General features: G+C 45.3%; 1 protein-coding gene across 1 annotated transcript in view; it reads left to right on the plus strand.

The window, feature by feature from the left end:
• The window catches only part of TMPRSS9 (transmembrane serine protease 9), a 184,598-nt gene that overhangs the window by 142,681 nt on the left and 26,886 nt on the right, over positions 1-15,031 (plus strand). Inside the window, exons 12-13 of the mRNA XM_040325655.1 lie at positions 8,151-8,493; positions 11,929-12,100. Coding sequence (XP_040181589.1) covers positions 8,151-8,493; positions 11,929-12,100 — 515 coding nt within the window. The remainder of the gene's footprint in view (positions 1-8,150; positions 8,494-11,928; positions 12,101-15,031) is intronic.

Raw genomic sequence — 15,031 nt, forward strand, 5'->3', positions numbered from 1 at the left:
ATGGGTGCTTAAATGCATAATGGGGAGCACTTCCTCTCTTCTGTCATCTCTCTGTATGGTTATGACCATATACTTTCAACATGTTGTTGCTAATTATAAAAAAGAAAAGTATTCACCATTTTTGAGTCAAAAGATAAACTGTAGCACCCTCTAGGTAGGACGGTGCTAGAGGTAGGATTTTTGTTAGGACAGGTAAATTTAAACAGGCCTGGCTGGCAGTCAGGCCTGTTTGTTTTGTTCTGATCTAATCTGGGCTAGTAGTGGCTCAGGGTAGCCACTGGTGACTCACAGACATCATCACTGAGACCTCCCTCTTCTTTCCAGAGTTTTCTAGAAAGGTCTGGAAAGAGAGGAGGAGAGGAGAGGTGGAGCTGCCTGGGGTGTTTTGGGGAGCCCTGACAAATCTCCAACCTGAATTTCCAGGGGGCAGGCCTGCTTAAATACCCAGAGTCAGCCCAGCTGGGGAGGAGTTGCTGGGTGTAAGAGCTGGAGTGAGAGAGTGTGGAGGCTGTCGGGGTCTTTGAGGGAGCTCCCCAGTCTGAAGGGGTGACCTTGGGCCTAGGCTCGGTTGCAGTCCAGACCACCTTCAGGAACGCATTAAGAGGTCCTGGACCGGAGGCACAAGAGAGAGCAAGGAGAGGACAGCGGGTGGGAGCACTGCTAAGAGACTCCAGGGAGGACAACTGGTTGCCGCCAGGAGGGCTGGTATACGAGGCACAGTCAGGAGGACTGGGGAGGCATGCCTGAGAGGACTTGGAGCTTGCAGTCTGAGATGGGGCAGAACCAGAAGTGTGGACTGTGTTGGAAGGGGCAGTTAAAAGAGGCAGCTGCAGCCAGGAGGGCTGGCAGGGCCTGAAGAGGGCTTATTAGGATCAGTAGCCATAGTTATGGCAACTAGCATAAGGACTTTTCTGCTACACCTGTGGGGCCCACGGTCCCAGCCTGTAAAGGGCATTTGCTGAGGTCTGGCTGAGTCAGTGTCAGGCCTAACCAACAAATAGTGCTAGCTCTCCCTGAGGAACCAAGTGATGTGCTGGAGGTGGCTAGAAGTAACAGTCTGCAGCAAGTGATGTGCTGGTGGAGTGAGGAGTAATGAGCTTCAAGCAAGTTTGTGCAGGAGGAAGCTGAAGGAGTATGTACAGGGAGTGAACATAGTTGTCAAAGACAACTATTGCTGTTTATTCACACTGGGCATCCCATATTTCCCATCCCCATCTAAGTTATACCCCTCACTGACTGTTTTATGTCTCAGAGTGCCAGATAATGAATGCAGGGCTGAGCAGGGTGATAGACAGACCATAATTCTCAGCAGTTCCTGCTGGGGGGGGGGGTATTGTTACAAACTGTTGTGCTGGTTGTCATACCCTCCCACTCCCCTACTGCACTTATTTATCTCACCATACCTTCCACACTCAACTCCTGCACACACCAAGTCTGGCCACGTGATGCATTTAAAATAATTTACCAATTTAAAAGTTGTGTAGACAAATTATTTTAAATTTGCCATGTGGTTTTATTTGGGTCTGAAATTTCTTTTTAAGATTATTGTATGTGAATCAATGCAAAAGGTTTGAGAATGGTATGAGAGTGAAGACAAAGAGCTAGGGATATTTGAGAATCACAGTTGTCGTAGAAGCACAAAAAGCTGTTTGTATAGCCAGCCAGTGGCTCCAGGAATAGGTGTGAATGGTACTGTATGACAAGCAGGGGCTGCTCTGGAGCGCTGATCCCTATGTGCAATGGGCCGTGAACATTGGAAACAAAAAAAACAAGCCTGAGACATGTCATCATATCCTTTCAGATAATTGGGAATGAAAAATGGCAATTTTGAACATAATAAATGCTTTGAATTGTAATTACGAACATGCAAGTAAAGATTTGCACATTTATTTCTGAAAATTAATCATGTTAATATTTAATTTAATATTTAGAAATAATTATTCTTTATGTCTTAAATATACGCAGGTCTATCTACTTATTACAAATAAATAATGGCTCAATGTTATAGGGTAATTTTACAAGTAACTTTTTATTGATGACTTGCCATTGATCTCCAATAGGGATCTCCTTTTATAGATACTTTCTGTTTCAATCTGTTTATTAAATTTTTCAGAATTAAAGTTAAACATTGTAATTTAATACAAAAGAGTGCAAAATGGCTATGACGACATAAACAGTAAACAAGAAGTCATCGAGCATGTTTTAAGAGCAATGACTATCGAGAGCAATGACTAAGACTAAAACTAAATTGAAATTTGATGTCAAAATTAACACTAGTCTGTAGTGCATGTTCATACCACAATACTTTTACTCCAGAAGTATATGAGTTTGGAAATTGTAGAGAAATCCTTAAATAATGCATTACAATTTAACTACACCCATTAGATTTTAGATGAATAAAATGAGTTTTATTGGACTAAAATTATTTTAATGGACTAAAATTATTTTAATGGACTAAAATTATTTTAGTCGACTAAAATGTACTGGAGATTTAGTTGACTAAATACGACTAATACTAAAACAATTGCAGACAACTAAAATGGGACTAAAACTAAAATGCCAGTTTAGTCCTAAGACTAAGACTAAAACTAAATCAAAAATTGCTGCCAAAATTAACACTGTGGTCAACTTGTAAGAAAACTATTATTGAGAAACATATTCTTTTATATGCCACTTATAGGTCAAACAACCCATGGGCCTTACACCAGGCCGAGTTTGTACATTCGGGGTCCCGCAGGACAACACCCATCCACCTAGGCAACCTATAGGCATAATAATGGAATTATTACAACCATAGTGACCATTATGTCATCCAACACTGGCCTTATTTATCTTCCCCAAAAAATATATATATATAATTATTGTATACTTAGAAAAATCAAGTGTAACAGCGACATATCTTTTGAGGGACATTGTTACATACAAAACCTAGACGGGAACCCCAAAGTCGAGACAGCAGGTCCGACCAGGGGGCCCATCTTGCACCCGAGTAAAGGAATTGAAGAAGCAAGTTAGAAAAAGATAAGGAAGTGAGTCAGAAAAGAGAACAAAGAAGTGAAACCACGCCTGTCCAGGAGTCCAACCCAGCACCGGTCCATTGTTAATCCCAAGTGTCCAGCACCCGCAGGTAAGAAAACCAAGGTGTCCACACCTTTTCAAACGAGGGTTGTTTGTCTCGTAGAACACTGATTAGTTTTTCATGGAGCATGATCCAGGTTAGTTTTAGCTTCATTAAAGCTAAGTCAATCACTGGACTTTTCCAAAAGGATATTTTGTCTGCCAAAAACATATAAGAAATTTGAGTCTGTGTGTATCTTGGGATATTCTCCACAGGTTCATTAGGCAAGGCTGTGAGGGTCTTTAGCAATGTTAACAATAGTGACTGAATGAATTAAGAAATGAATACTTATCCACAAATTACAGATCTTAGGACACCATATATGGAGGGCAAAGCCAACCTAATCACAGCCCCAAAAGCAGGAGGGGGATGAATCCGGATACATTTTAGAGAGGCGTTTTGGCACAATGTACCATTGTGCAATCACCTTATATCCTGCTTCAATCAGGGCAACATTCATTATACCCTTATGAATGTGTGCAGTCCAGGATCACCAGTCCTCCACCTCCAGGGCAAAACCCAGATCCCTCGCCCAAGCCATTTGATAAGGAAGTTTGGACGAGGGGGAAACAAAGGATTTATACAACATGGAGATACAACCCCTCTGAAAAGTCTCCTGTATGCATCTGCTTTCGAAATGTGTTCGTACTGTAAGATCGGAACCGTTCCTTTGTAAAGAACCTAAGAAGTGTCATATTTGTTTTAAGCAGAAGCTCTCAACGGGGGGCATCTTCAAATCCTGCACAAAATACGAAGAGGGCCGTATACCTCTATGGTCAAAATAGTGCCCTATGCGCTGGAGTCCCTTGCCCATCCACAAACGAAAGAGGGTGGGCGTCAAACCTGGTGGAAATTGAGGATTGTTAAAGAGGGGCACTACAGGGGAGTGGGGGGAGCCCAGGGGCCATGTTCTGCAAGTTGAGTCCCATTAAACTGACAGTATGGGAAAGTGTGGGACAGAAGATAGCCTTTCTATGTTTTGAAGGGATCCAGAGCACCAAGTCTATTGGCAATGGGGAACAGGCCTGGGCCTCTATAGACACCCAACCCAGTCTATAATGATTGTTGTGTAATTGACACAGCTGTGTCAGTTGGACTGCAATGTAGTATTTCTGAAAATCTGGCCACCCAGGTGCTTGGGTGCAAACATTGTGGTCCGAGCCAGCCTGCTGCCCTTAGCGCCCCAAATACAATTGAAGATTTTTGTTTGAAACTGCCTTATTGCCTTTATCGGAACCGTTATAGGTAGGGTTCTAAAGTAATATAGTATTTTAGATAATACTATCATCTTTACGGATGCGATCCTGCCCATCCAGGATAGGGTAGCATCGGACCATGTCCGAACGTTCTCCAACAATTTTCTGAAACATCGCAGGGTAGTTTGCTTTATAGAGCGATGAGATCTGGGGGATCAATTTAATCCCGAGATAAGAAAGTGATGCTGTCTGCAACAGGAAGGGGTATTGTGCCTGAAGGCCTCTTTGCATTGTGTTCGGTATGTTAACACTCATGGCCTCTGATTTGGAGCAGTTGACCAATAGGCCTGAAATCCTGCCAAAATGGTCCAATAGAGAGAATAAATTTGTCAGATTGGTATGTGGGGATGTTATAAAATAATAACAAATCGTCCACAAAAAGTGCACATTTGTGATTGCGGTCTCCACTCCTGATCCCTGGCGAGTGCCAGAGGAGATAGTAAAAGGATCCGACCTATGGCCTCTTAACAATATCTGTGCCGTAGGGTTGCTATAAAGGGAATGAATTGAGGCGATACATTTAGGACCAAAATTCCATCTTTCCAGCATCCTAAAAAGATAAGGCTACAAGAGGGAGTGCGATGCCTTACGTATCTCATGGGATAGAAGCATCCCATGTCTGACCCCTCCCCAATCCCTTAATATTGAAATAAGGTCTTTTGCCTGACACACTTGGTCCACAGCTTGCCTATGAGGCAGGAATCCTACCTGGTTAGTGTGTACCTAAAGATACTTTCAAAGTCAATCAGCATTGAAAACAGATACAATGTTATATGGGGATTGGGTGCAAAGCAGTTGCAAAGATGAAGGACAAATCTGATCATATAAGTCCTTGCCCAACAAGTAACAGAATAGACAGTGGGCCAGATTCTAAAAGGACATACGTCGGCGTATCTCCAGATACGCCGTCGTATGTCCGAATGAGCGCCGTCGTATCTATGTGCCTGATTCATAGAATCAGTTACGCATAGATTTGGCCAAGATACGAGCGGCATAAGTCTCCTACGCCGTCGTATCTTGGGGTGCATATTTACGCTGGCCGCTAGGTGGCGCTTCTGTTAATTTCCGCGTCGAATATGCAAATGAGCTAGATACGCCGATTCACGAACGTACGTGCGCCCGGCGTATCAAGATACGTCGTTTACGTAAGGCGTCTGACCGGCGTAAAGTTACCCCTCATAAAGCAGGGGTAAGTCATGTTAGGTATGGACGTCGGAAACGTCCGAACAGCGTCATATTGTGGGCGTAGGTTACGTTCACGTCGACTAAGCATTGAGCGGGTGTAATTTACTTTGAAAATTCGATGTGATACTGAGCATGCGCGCGCATATGCCATTCGTAAAGCGCGTCATTTACCTGGGGTCACAAATCATTTACATACAACACGCCCCCCTACCAGCCTAGTTTAAATTAGGCGGGCTTACGCTGGCCCATTTACACTTTGCCGCCGTAACTTAGAGCACAAGTTGTTTCTGAATACGGGACCTGCCGCTCTAAGTTACGGCGGCGTAGTGTATCTGAGATACGCTACGTCCGCCTAAAGATAGGCGCTTCTTTGAGAATCTGGCCCAGTATATATGTTTCATTTGAGAGAGAAAAACTGTATGCATTTTTTTAAAATAACATTTTTATGTATAAATATGAAGCCCTCCTAATAGTTTACATTTTTTGCCATTTAATATGAAGTAGAAAAGTATGCCTGTTCCAGAACTGGCAAGTTTGGGCATATTACAAAAAATAATCAAAGGGTATGACACTGGCCAATGTGTAGGAAAGGGGTTCAGAGGGTATGACATTAGGCAATATATGAAGGAGAAAACCACAGAGGGTATGACAGAAGCCCATATGTGGAGGAAAGGAGGACAAGGGGTATGACAGTGGCCAGGATATTTAGGAGAGGATTGCAGAGGTTATGGTCATGGGTGATATGAGGTGGAGAGGAGTACACAGGGTATGAAAGGGGCAATTTGTACAGGAAAGGAGTGCAGACAGTATGAAAGCAGGCAGTATGTGCAAGAGAGAAATGTAGATTGTTTGACAGGGGAACGTCTGTGAAGGATATGACAGTAGAGGGTATGATGGGGGCAGTAGGTGCATAATAAAATTGTAAAGCATATGACAGTGGAAAGCATGCACATGGGTAGCGTGAGGAGAGTCTGACAGCAGGCTGTGTGCAGGAGAGAAGTGTGGAGGATATGACTTGAGCAGTATGTACAGGAGTGAAGTGTGGAGCGTATAGTGGCAGACAGTATGTGCAGGAAAGAAGTGTAGAGGGTACTATATAACAATGCGCAATATGTGTAGGAGAGGATGTGCAGATGGTATGGGAGTGGGCAGTATGAGTGGAAGAACAGTGTCGATGGTATGACAGCGGACAGTATGTGCAAGAGAGCAATGTGTAGTGTAGGACTGGGGGCAGTGAGTGCAGGAGACAAGTGCAGAGGATATAATGCTGGGCAGTATTTGCAGAGCATGAGTGTAACAGGTCCGATGATGGGCAGTATGCGCAGGAGAGGAGTGCAGAGGGCATGACAGGGAAGTATGTACAGGAGAGTAGTGCAGAGAGTATGACAGTAGCCAGTATGTTCAGGAGAGAATTGTGGAGGGTATGACAGTATGCAGATTGCTATAAGAAAATTAAGACAAATATTTTGTCAAAATTTGTGTTGAACGTGTAGTCCACATTTATGCTGTGAAAGTTCCCAAAAAGTTGCTGCTCATCTGTAGACTTGATATGAAGGACTGTGGAGGGACTTTAGAGTGGTAATTGCAGGGGCCATGGTATGGCGATAGTGGAAATTGTGTCTGTTGTGGGCTAAAAGCTGGTGGTGCATCTTTGAACTTACATGAATCATTTAGTGCATGAAGGTTGGGTGGCATTACGTTTTTTTGTGTTGGCTGTGTCTGTCCTTCCATTGTTCCATCTGCAGTAACTTGTGGCAGCCTCTGTCAAGAACCTTTTCTCTGGCAGCTTCCCAACCCTACCTCTAAAGCCACTGCCCACTTCAGGGGTGGAATGAAGTGTCAGGGGCATAATTTGGCACTGGGAGTGATGGGAGGTAAAACAGCCGGGGGAAAAATGTCTGTTGGGGGGAAGGGTAGGTATGGCAAAGTGAGACAGTAGGGTGCTGATCATAGAAAGGTGACAGGCCGGAAGATATGTCTGTCAAAGGCAGGTGAGGAAGCTGGGAAATGTCTGGAAGGGAGTGGGGAAAGGGTTAGTGAGGCAGTTGGATAGAGATGTATGGTGGCCTGTGAGGTGCAGAGGAATCAGAGGGGAACATGGACCCGGGGTGGGGGCAATGCATATGTGCAGGAGCTGGCAGCAGTGTGCGAGGAAGCAAGTGTGTGTGTGTGTGTGTGTGTGTGCAGAGGAGCTGAAGCAGTGTGCAGTGGAGCCAAGACCAAAGGTAGTGGGTTTGAGGGTGTGCAGAGAAGTGGTATTATTTTGCAGGAGAGCTGTGATGATGAAGGCAGGTTATGTGTGTGTACAATATTGTGAAGACCCAGAGCAACTGGTATATGTGTGCCAGGACAGGGGGGTTGTGCAGGGAGAAACCTGGAGACAGGTCACTGGGATGTGCCAGCAGCAGATAGCATTAGGCAGTAGAGAGGAGGAGGTTGGGAGAGTGAGATCACCAGGGGGCATACAAAGAGGAATAGGACTAGACTAGACTGTTACTCGATGCAGAATCCCCCAGAGGCTAACGGAAATCCAACATTCTTCTTGTATTACTAAAGATGTACCAATTAATTACAGTATTTTCTTATTGCAGGGTGATTCAGGGGGTCCTCTAGTCTGTGAGGAGCCAACTGGCAAATTCTTTTTGGCAGGCATTGTGAGCTGGGGAGTGGGTTGCGCTGAAGCCAGAAGACCGGGGGTCTATGTGAGGGTCAGCAAAGTTCGAAATTGGATTCAGGGAGTAATCTCAGCACCTACACCAATGGAAACGCATACAAGCTTTGTTACAACCACCAGCAGTATAAAAAGGACAACCAACCCCAAAGCTACCACTGCTCGACCCATGACTAAGCATTCAACCACCAAATCTAAGCCAGGTAGTAGCACCCTGCCAGCAAAACCAACCCAGAAGCCTCTCAGCACATCTAAACCTCAAGGTAATTTAAAAAAATACTGTCATGTGCCATGTAAAAGTGCTTCAGATTGTATGTAAAGGTGGGGTTGATTTACTGAAGGTAGGGAAAGGTCTGCAATAAACTTTTGCGTACGGGATTACGCTATGGTGCTGTGCTTTATTTCTGGCGAGTATTATAGCATGTGTCACAACACCCTGAATTATGAAGCTGTGTAAGGCCTCGTACACACGACCCGACATGTCAGCTGAACTGGTCCGCCGACCAGTGTCAGCGGACAGATCCGATCGTGTGTACAGGCTAGCGGACAGATTTCCAGCGGACAAATGTTTCTTAGCATGCTAAGAAACATGTCCGCTGGGAAGCTGTCCAGCAGACATGTCCGCTGGTTAGTACGTCTAACCAGCGGACAGAAATCCCGCGCATGCATCGAATTGATTCGACACATGCGTGGAAGCATTGAACTCGCGCGATAGAGAACGTCGGTGTCGTCTACGTCACCGCGTTCTCTGTCCGCGCGGATTTCGGTTTGATGGTGTGTACCGCCATCAGACCGAAATCTCCCAGCGGACATGTCCGATGAAAACAGTCCGGCGGACCGTTTTCATCGGACTGTCCGCTCGTCTGTACAGGGCCTGAGAGTTGTATAACTTCATGGGGTGGGTACAAAGCTGCTTTTGCCACATGGAATATCTTCTGATTAGATATACACTATATTGGCAAAAGTATTGAGGCACATGAACTTTAATGGCATCCCAGTCTTATGCTGGCCATACACTATACGAAAAATCGTCCGAACGAACTTTCAAAAAACGAACATTCAGCCGTGAGCGCAAACGACAGTGCCATCATGTAATGACCGATAAATCGTTCAGTGGACATAAATTAAAAAATGCAGTAAGTTTGGACGGGAAACAGATAAACCTTTCAATTTATCGTTCATTCGGCAGAACATTTCCAAACTTGTCGGCTCAAAAACGTCCCAACGATTATCAATTTTGTGCCCATTAACTGTTCGAAAAACGAACGAACTGTCTGAACGACCGAATTTCGGATGATTTTTCATATAGTGTATGGACAGCATTAGTCTGTAGGGTTTAATATTGGCCCACCCTTTTACGTAAGGAATATGCAAATTAGTATTTACGCCGATTCAGAAATGAACATCCGCCCGGCGCTTTTTTTTTTAACGTTGTTTGCGTTCGGCTTTTTCCGGCGTATAGTTACCCCTGCTATATGAGGCGTACCTAATGTTAAGTATGGCCGTCGTTCCCGCGCCGAGTTTTGAATTTTTTACGTCTTTTGCATAAGTCGTTCGCGAATACTGCTGGACGTAATTTACGTTCACGTCGAAAGCATGACGATTTGCCGACGTCATTTGGAGCATGCGCACTGGGATATGTCCACGGACGGCGCATGCGCCGTTCGTTGAAAACGTCAAAAACGTGGGGTCATTACTATTTTACATAGTACACATCCCCAACCAGCCTATTTTGAATTAGGCGGGCTTACGCCGGTCCAGTTACACTGCGCCGCCGTAAGTTTAAGCGTAAGTTGTATGTGAATACGCAACTTTCTGCTCAAACTTACGGTGGCGTAGTGTATCTGAGATACGCTACGCCCGCCTAAAGATAGGCGAAGGTATCTGAATCCGGGCCATTGTGTTTTTTTCGAAATTGTCAAATACCACCAAAAGAAATCTCTATTTGTGGGGAAAAAAGGGCGTCAATTTTGTTTGGGAGCCACGTCACACGACCGCGCAATTGTCATTCAAAGTGTGACAGCGCTGAAAACTAAAAATTGGTCTGGGCAGGAAGGGGGTGAAAATGCCCTGTATGGAAGTGGTTAAAATACGTAGAGGGTTCTTTACTGTAAGAGCAGCAAGGATGTGGAATTCCCTTCCACAGGCGGTGGTCTCAGTGGGGGGCATCAATAGTTAAAAAAACATTAGATAAGCACCTGAACGACCGCAACTTACAGGGATATACAATGTAATACTGACATTTAATCACAAACATAGGTTGGACTTGATGGACTTGTTGTCTTTTTTCAACCTCACCTGTAACTATGTAACTATATATGTATATCATGGACGTGTGGTGAGGCTAGTATCAGAGCCAGATACACACAGGTTACATATTCAAAAGTTACGTATTTGATTCTCATTAACTACCAACCAACAGTCCTGATTTTATTAAAACAAGTCCTTATGTTGGTGAAATTAGTAAACTATGAGAACTAATGGAAGTGCCATATATAATCTATATAATAAAAGAATAGAACCTGAACCATTCTCTGATTATATAGATTATATATAGCACCTTTATTAGTTCTCTATGGTCCGGATTCACAAAGCACTTACGCCGACGTATCTCGATATACGCCGCATAAATGTAACTATGCGCCGTTGTATCTGTGCGCCGTGCCCACAGAACTAGATACGCCTGAAAATAGGCTTCATCCGAACGACGTAACTTTCCTACGCCGGCGTATCGTGGGCGCATATTTACGCTGGCCGCCTCATTGCAAATATGCAAATGAGGGAGATACGTCAATTCACGAACGTAGTTGCACCCGGCGCATAATATACGCCGTTTTGCGTAAGGCTTACGTCCGGCGTATAGTTATTCCCTATCTATGAGGCGCAACTCATGCAAAGGTATGGACCAGGGAACAGCCGTCGTATTTTACGTTGTTTACGTAGTAGTACGTGAATAGGGCTGGGCGTAGGTTACATTCACGTCATAGGCAGTGGTTCAACGTATCTTGGGGAGTAGTTTCATTTTAAGTACTTGTCTGTCACTCGGCCCATCATTAACATGGGGTCACGCCTCATTAGCATGGCTCACGCCCACTTCCACTTACGCTGGTTTACGCCAAGGAAACCCAGCGTAGATTTGGGGGCGAGTGCTTTGTGAATCCAGTGCTTGCATCTGTGCGCTGCGTCGGCGTAGCGTATATTAGATACGCTACGCCCGCCTAAATATGCGCTGATGTATGTGAATCCCGGCCACAGTTTACTAATTTAACCAGCATAAGGATTTGTTTTAGCATATGTAAACTGCGTTCAAACCACACATGTGAGGTATCGCCGCGAACGTTAGAGCAAGAGCAATAATTCTAGAATTAGACCTCCTCTGTAACTCTAAACATGTAACTTGAAAAAAATGTAAGTGTCGCCTATGGAGATTTTTAAGTAATGAAGTTTGGCGCCATTTCACAAGTGTGAGCAATTTTAAAGTGTGACATGTTAGGTATCTATTTACTCAGAGTAAAATCATTACATTATACAAAACATTGGGCTAACCTCAGGTCGCCGAGCCACGACCCTCGAAGCTTGATCGTTATTTTGTTTTGTTTTTTATGTTCATGGCCTGCCTCCCCGACTGCATGTCCCTGATATACTGTGTATATATAAAATCTATCTATCTTACTTACAGATGTATTTTTTCATTGCAGAATGTGGAAGTCGTCCTGGCCTAACAAAACCCAACAAGATAGTGGGTGGATTTGATGCTGTTAGAGGGGAAGTCCCATGGCAGACCAGTCTGAAGGAGGGCCCATATCACTTTTGCGGAGCAACAATAATTGGAGATCGATGGTTGGTCTCTGCTGCTCATTGTTTCAACCAGTACGTACCGTGATTACATTCAAGTATCTATTAGGTCATCTAAATGGTGTAACAAAGTGTTTGTTAATCACATGAAAATAAATTTCTGTCAAAAAATGTAATTCTTATTTCAGTAACAAAAAACGACATACATTGTATGTATTATATACGGTAAGTAATTGGCAGATCTTCCTTTTCCTTAAAGTAATACTAAAGGCTCTTTTTTTTGTTTAAAAATTACAAACATGGTATACTTACCTGCTCTGTGTAGTGGTGCACAGAACAGCCTAGACCCTCCTCTACTCGGGTCCCTCGTCAGTGCTCCTGGCCCCTACCTCCGCTGCTCTGTGTCCATTCAGTTCAGATACAGAGCCATGGCCCAGCCCCGCCCCCTTTCTCTCCTCATTGGCTCACTGACTTTGATTGACAGCAGCAGGAGTGAAAGGCACTTCACTGCTTTCTTAGCCAATGAGGGGAGAGAGTCCCAGACAGCCGAGTATCTCGTGCAACATCGCTGGATCGGGATGGGGCTCAGGTAAGTATTAGTGGGGCTGCTGCACACAGAAAGCTTTTTTATCTTAAAGTATAACTAAAGGCAAAACTTTTTTTGTAAGTTTTTGATAGAGTGGAGAGGGATTAGACCACCTGGCAGGTTTTTAATGCTGTCTGTGGGTTGCCCCTGTTAAGGATATTCGCCCTCTCTATTTGTTCTGTTTACCATTATCATTGAAAGTGAAAGTAAAAGAAAATCCCACATTTTGACATTTTGGGTTGTCCCCAGAAAAGTAATGGGGCGGGGGGAATCTTCCAATGGGGATACTAGTTCTGGTGACCTGGGGGTCCCCAATGAATTCCCTTACTTTGCAGAGATTTCCTCTCACTTCCTGTTTGGCGATGGGACAGGAAGTGAAGGGAAATCTCTGCAAAGGGACACAGATGGTAAAAAAAAAAAAAAAAAAACTGACAGGCGTTATAACTAGGGTTGTCCCGATACCACTTTTTTAGGACTGAGTACGAGTACCGATACTTTTTTTCAAGTACTCGCCGATACCGAATACCGATACTTTTTTTTAAGTTTTATTTTGACAGTGGTAGTAATATGCAGTACTGACGCTTGGACTGTCAGTTATTTTTTACAATTCATTTTTTTTTATATTCTTTACTATATATATATATATATATATATATATATATATATATATATATACACACAATGCTTTCTTTGGGGGGGGGCGGTGTCAGTTTTTTATTTATTTAACTTTATTATTTTTACAATTATTTTTTTTGTTTTTAGCAGCTCTGTTGGGGGGGCTTTGGTGAGATATTAGGGGTCTTAACAGACCCCTAATATCTCCTATTTGAGACAGAGAAAGGGACTAAGGACACAGATTCCCCAGTCCCTTTCTCTGCAGGCTCAACTGCGCTGTAAATGAATGTAAAGGAGACAGCGGCTTCTCTACAACCATAAACTGAGACATCGTTACACAGTTATGATGCTCAGTTATGAATGGACAGTCAGTGATCACTGACTGTTCATTCAGAAAAGGGCTCCTTCCTCCGCTCTCCATCCGGACAGATCGAGGACAGAGGGGGGGGGGGGAGCACGGCGGGGGACCGGATCGATACACAGAGGGGAGTGGAGGACGGCGGGGACCAGAGCGGTACACAGAGAGGAGCTGAGGACTGGAGAAGAGCATGGAGGGGGACCGATGCGGAGCGCGGCGGGGGACACGAGCGGAGCACGGCGGGGGAAACACTAGCAGAACACGGCGGGGGACACGAGCGGAGCATGGAGGGGTACTGATGCACAGCACTGCTGGGTACAGGAATAGAGCATGGACGGGGACCGGAGCGGTACACGGCGGGGGACACACAGACAGAGGCGTCTCACAATACAGAACCCCCCTCTCATATACAGAACACCCCCCCACAATACAGAACCCCCCCTATACAGAACACCCCCCTCATATACAGAACCCCCCCCCTATACTAACACCCCCCCACAATACAGAACCCCCCCCTCATATACAGAACCCCCCTATACTAACACCCCCCCCACACACACAATACAGAACCCCCCCCCCACACAGAACACCCTCCCCCCACAATACAGAACATCCCCTCATATACAGAACACCCCCCCCCCCTTTACAATAGTGCAGACTGCAGAGTGACTGACACCCCCTTGTCTTCAGACTCAGCGCGCCCCACAGAGCAGAGCACTTGTACGGAGGAGGAGGTGGGAGGCGGCGCCGCAGCTTCACACTCGGCTGTGTGACTGTCAGACAGAGACAGTCACAGCTGAGCCGATAGTATCAGAGCCGCGGCGCTGCGCTGCCATGGAGAAGGGGATCATTGCGGTGGGTCCCGGGCGGCCGGTATAACTCGGGTACGGCTCGCAAACCCCCCCCCCCCGAATAGCCCACCCTGTGTTTTACCTGCCATGCCGTGCCATCAATCATGCTGTTTCCGCGGTCGCGCCATGCTTTAGTCACGGAGGGGGGGTGTCGGCCTGACGCCCCCTGCTTAGTCCGCCGTTGCACACAGAAGCTGTACACAGCGGGGAATATTACAGCTTTGAATAGCTGTAATGATTCGCTGCGCGCTGCGTTTAGACACTCCCCCTTGCTCCGGATTGGACAGTTCATCCGAGCAAGGGGGAGTGTCTATACGCGGCGGGGCGGGAAAGACTACAGCTATTCAAATGAATGCTGTAATGTTCCCCGCCCGTATTAACCAAGCGGGGAATGCGGCGGGATGCGTCGTAGCGGCGGGATGCGGCGGCGGGGAAGTATTCTATTCTGGTATCGGGGGTATTTGCGGGAGTACGAGTACTCCCGCAAATACTCGGAATCGGTCCCGATACCGATACTAGTATCGGTATCGGGACAACCCTAGTTATAACCCTTATTCTATCCAAAAAAAAAATAAGGTTTTGCCTATAGTTCTACT

This window comes from Rana temporaria, chromosome 1 (assembly GCF_905171775.1).
Source record: "Rana temporaria chromosome 1, aRanTem1.1, whole genome shotgun sequence".
Taxonomy (NCBI): Eukaryota; Metazoa; Chordata; class Amphibia; order Anura; family Ranidae; genus Rana; species Rana temporaria.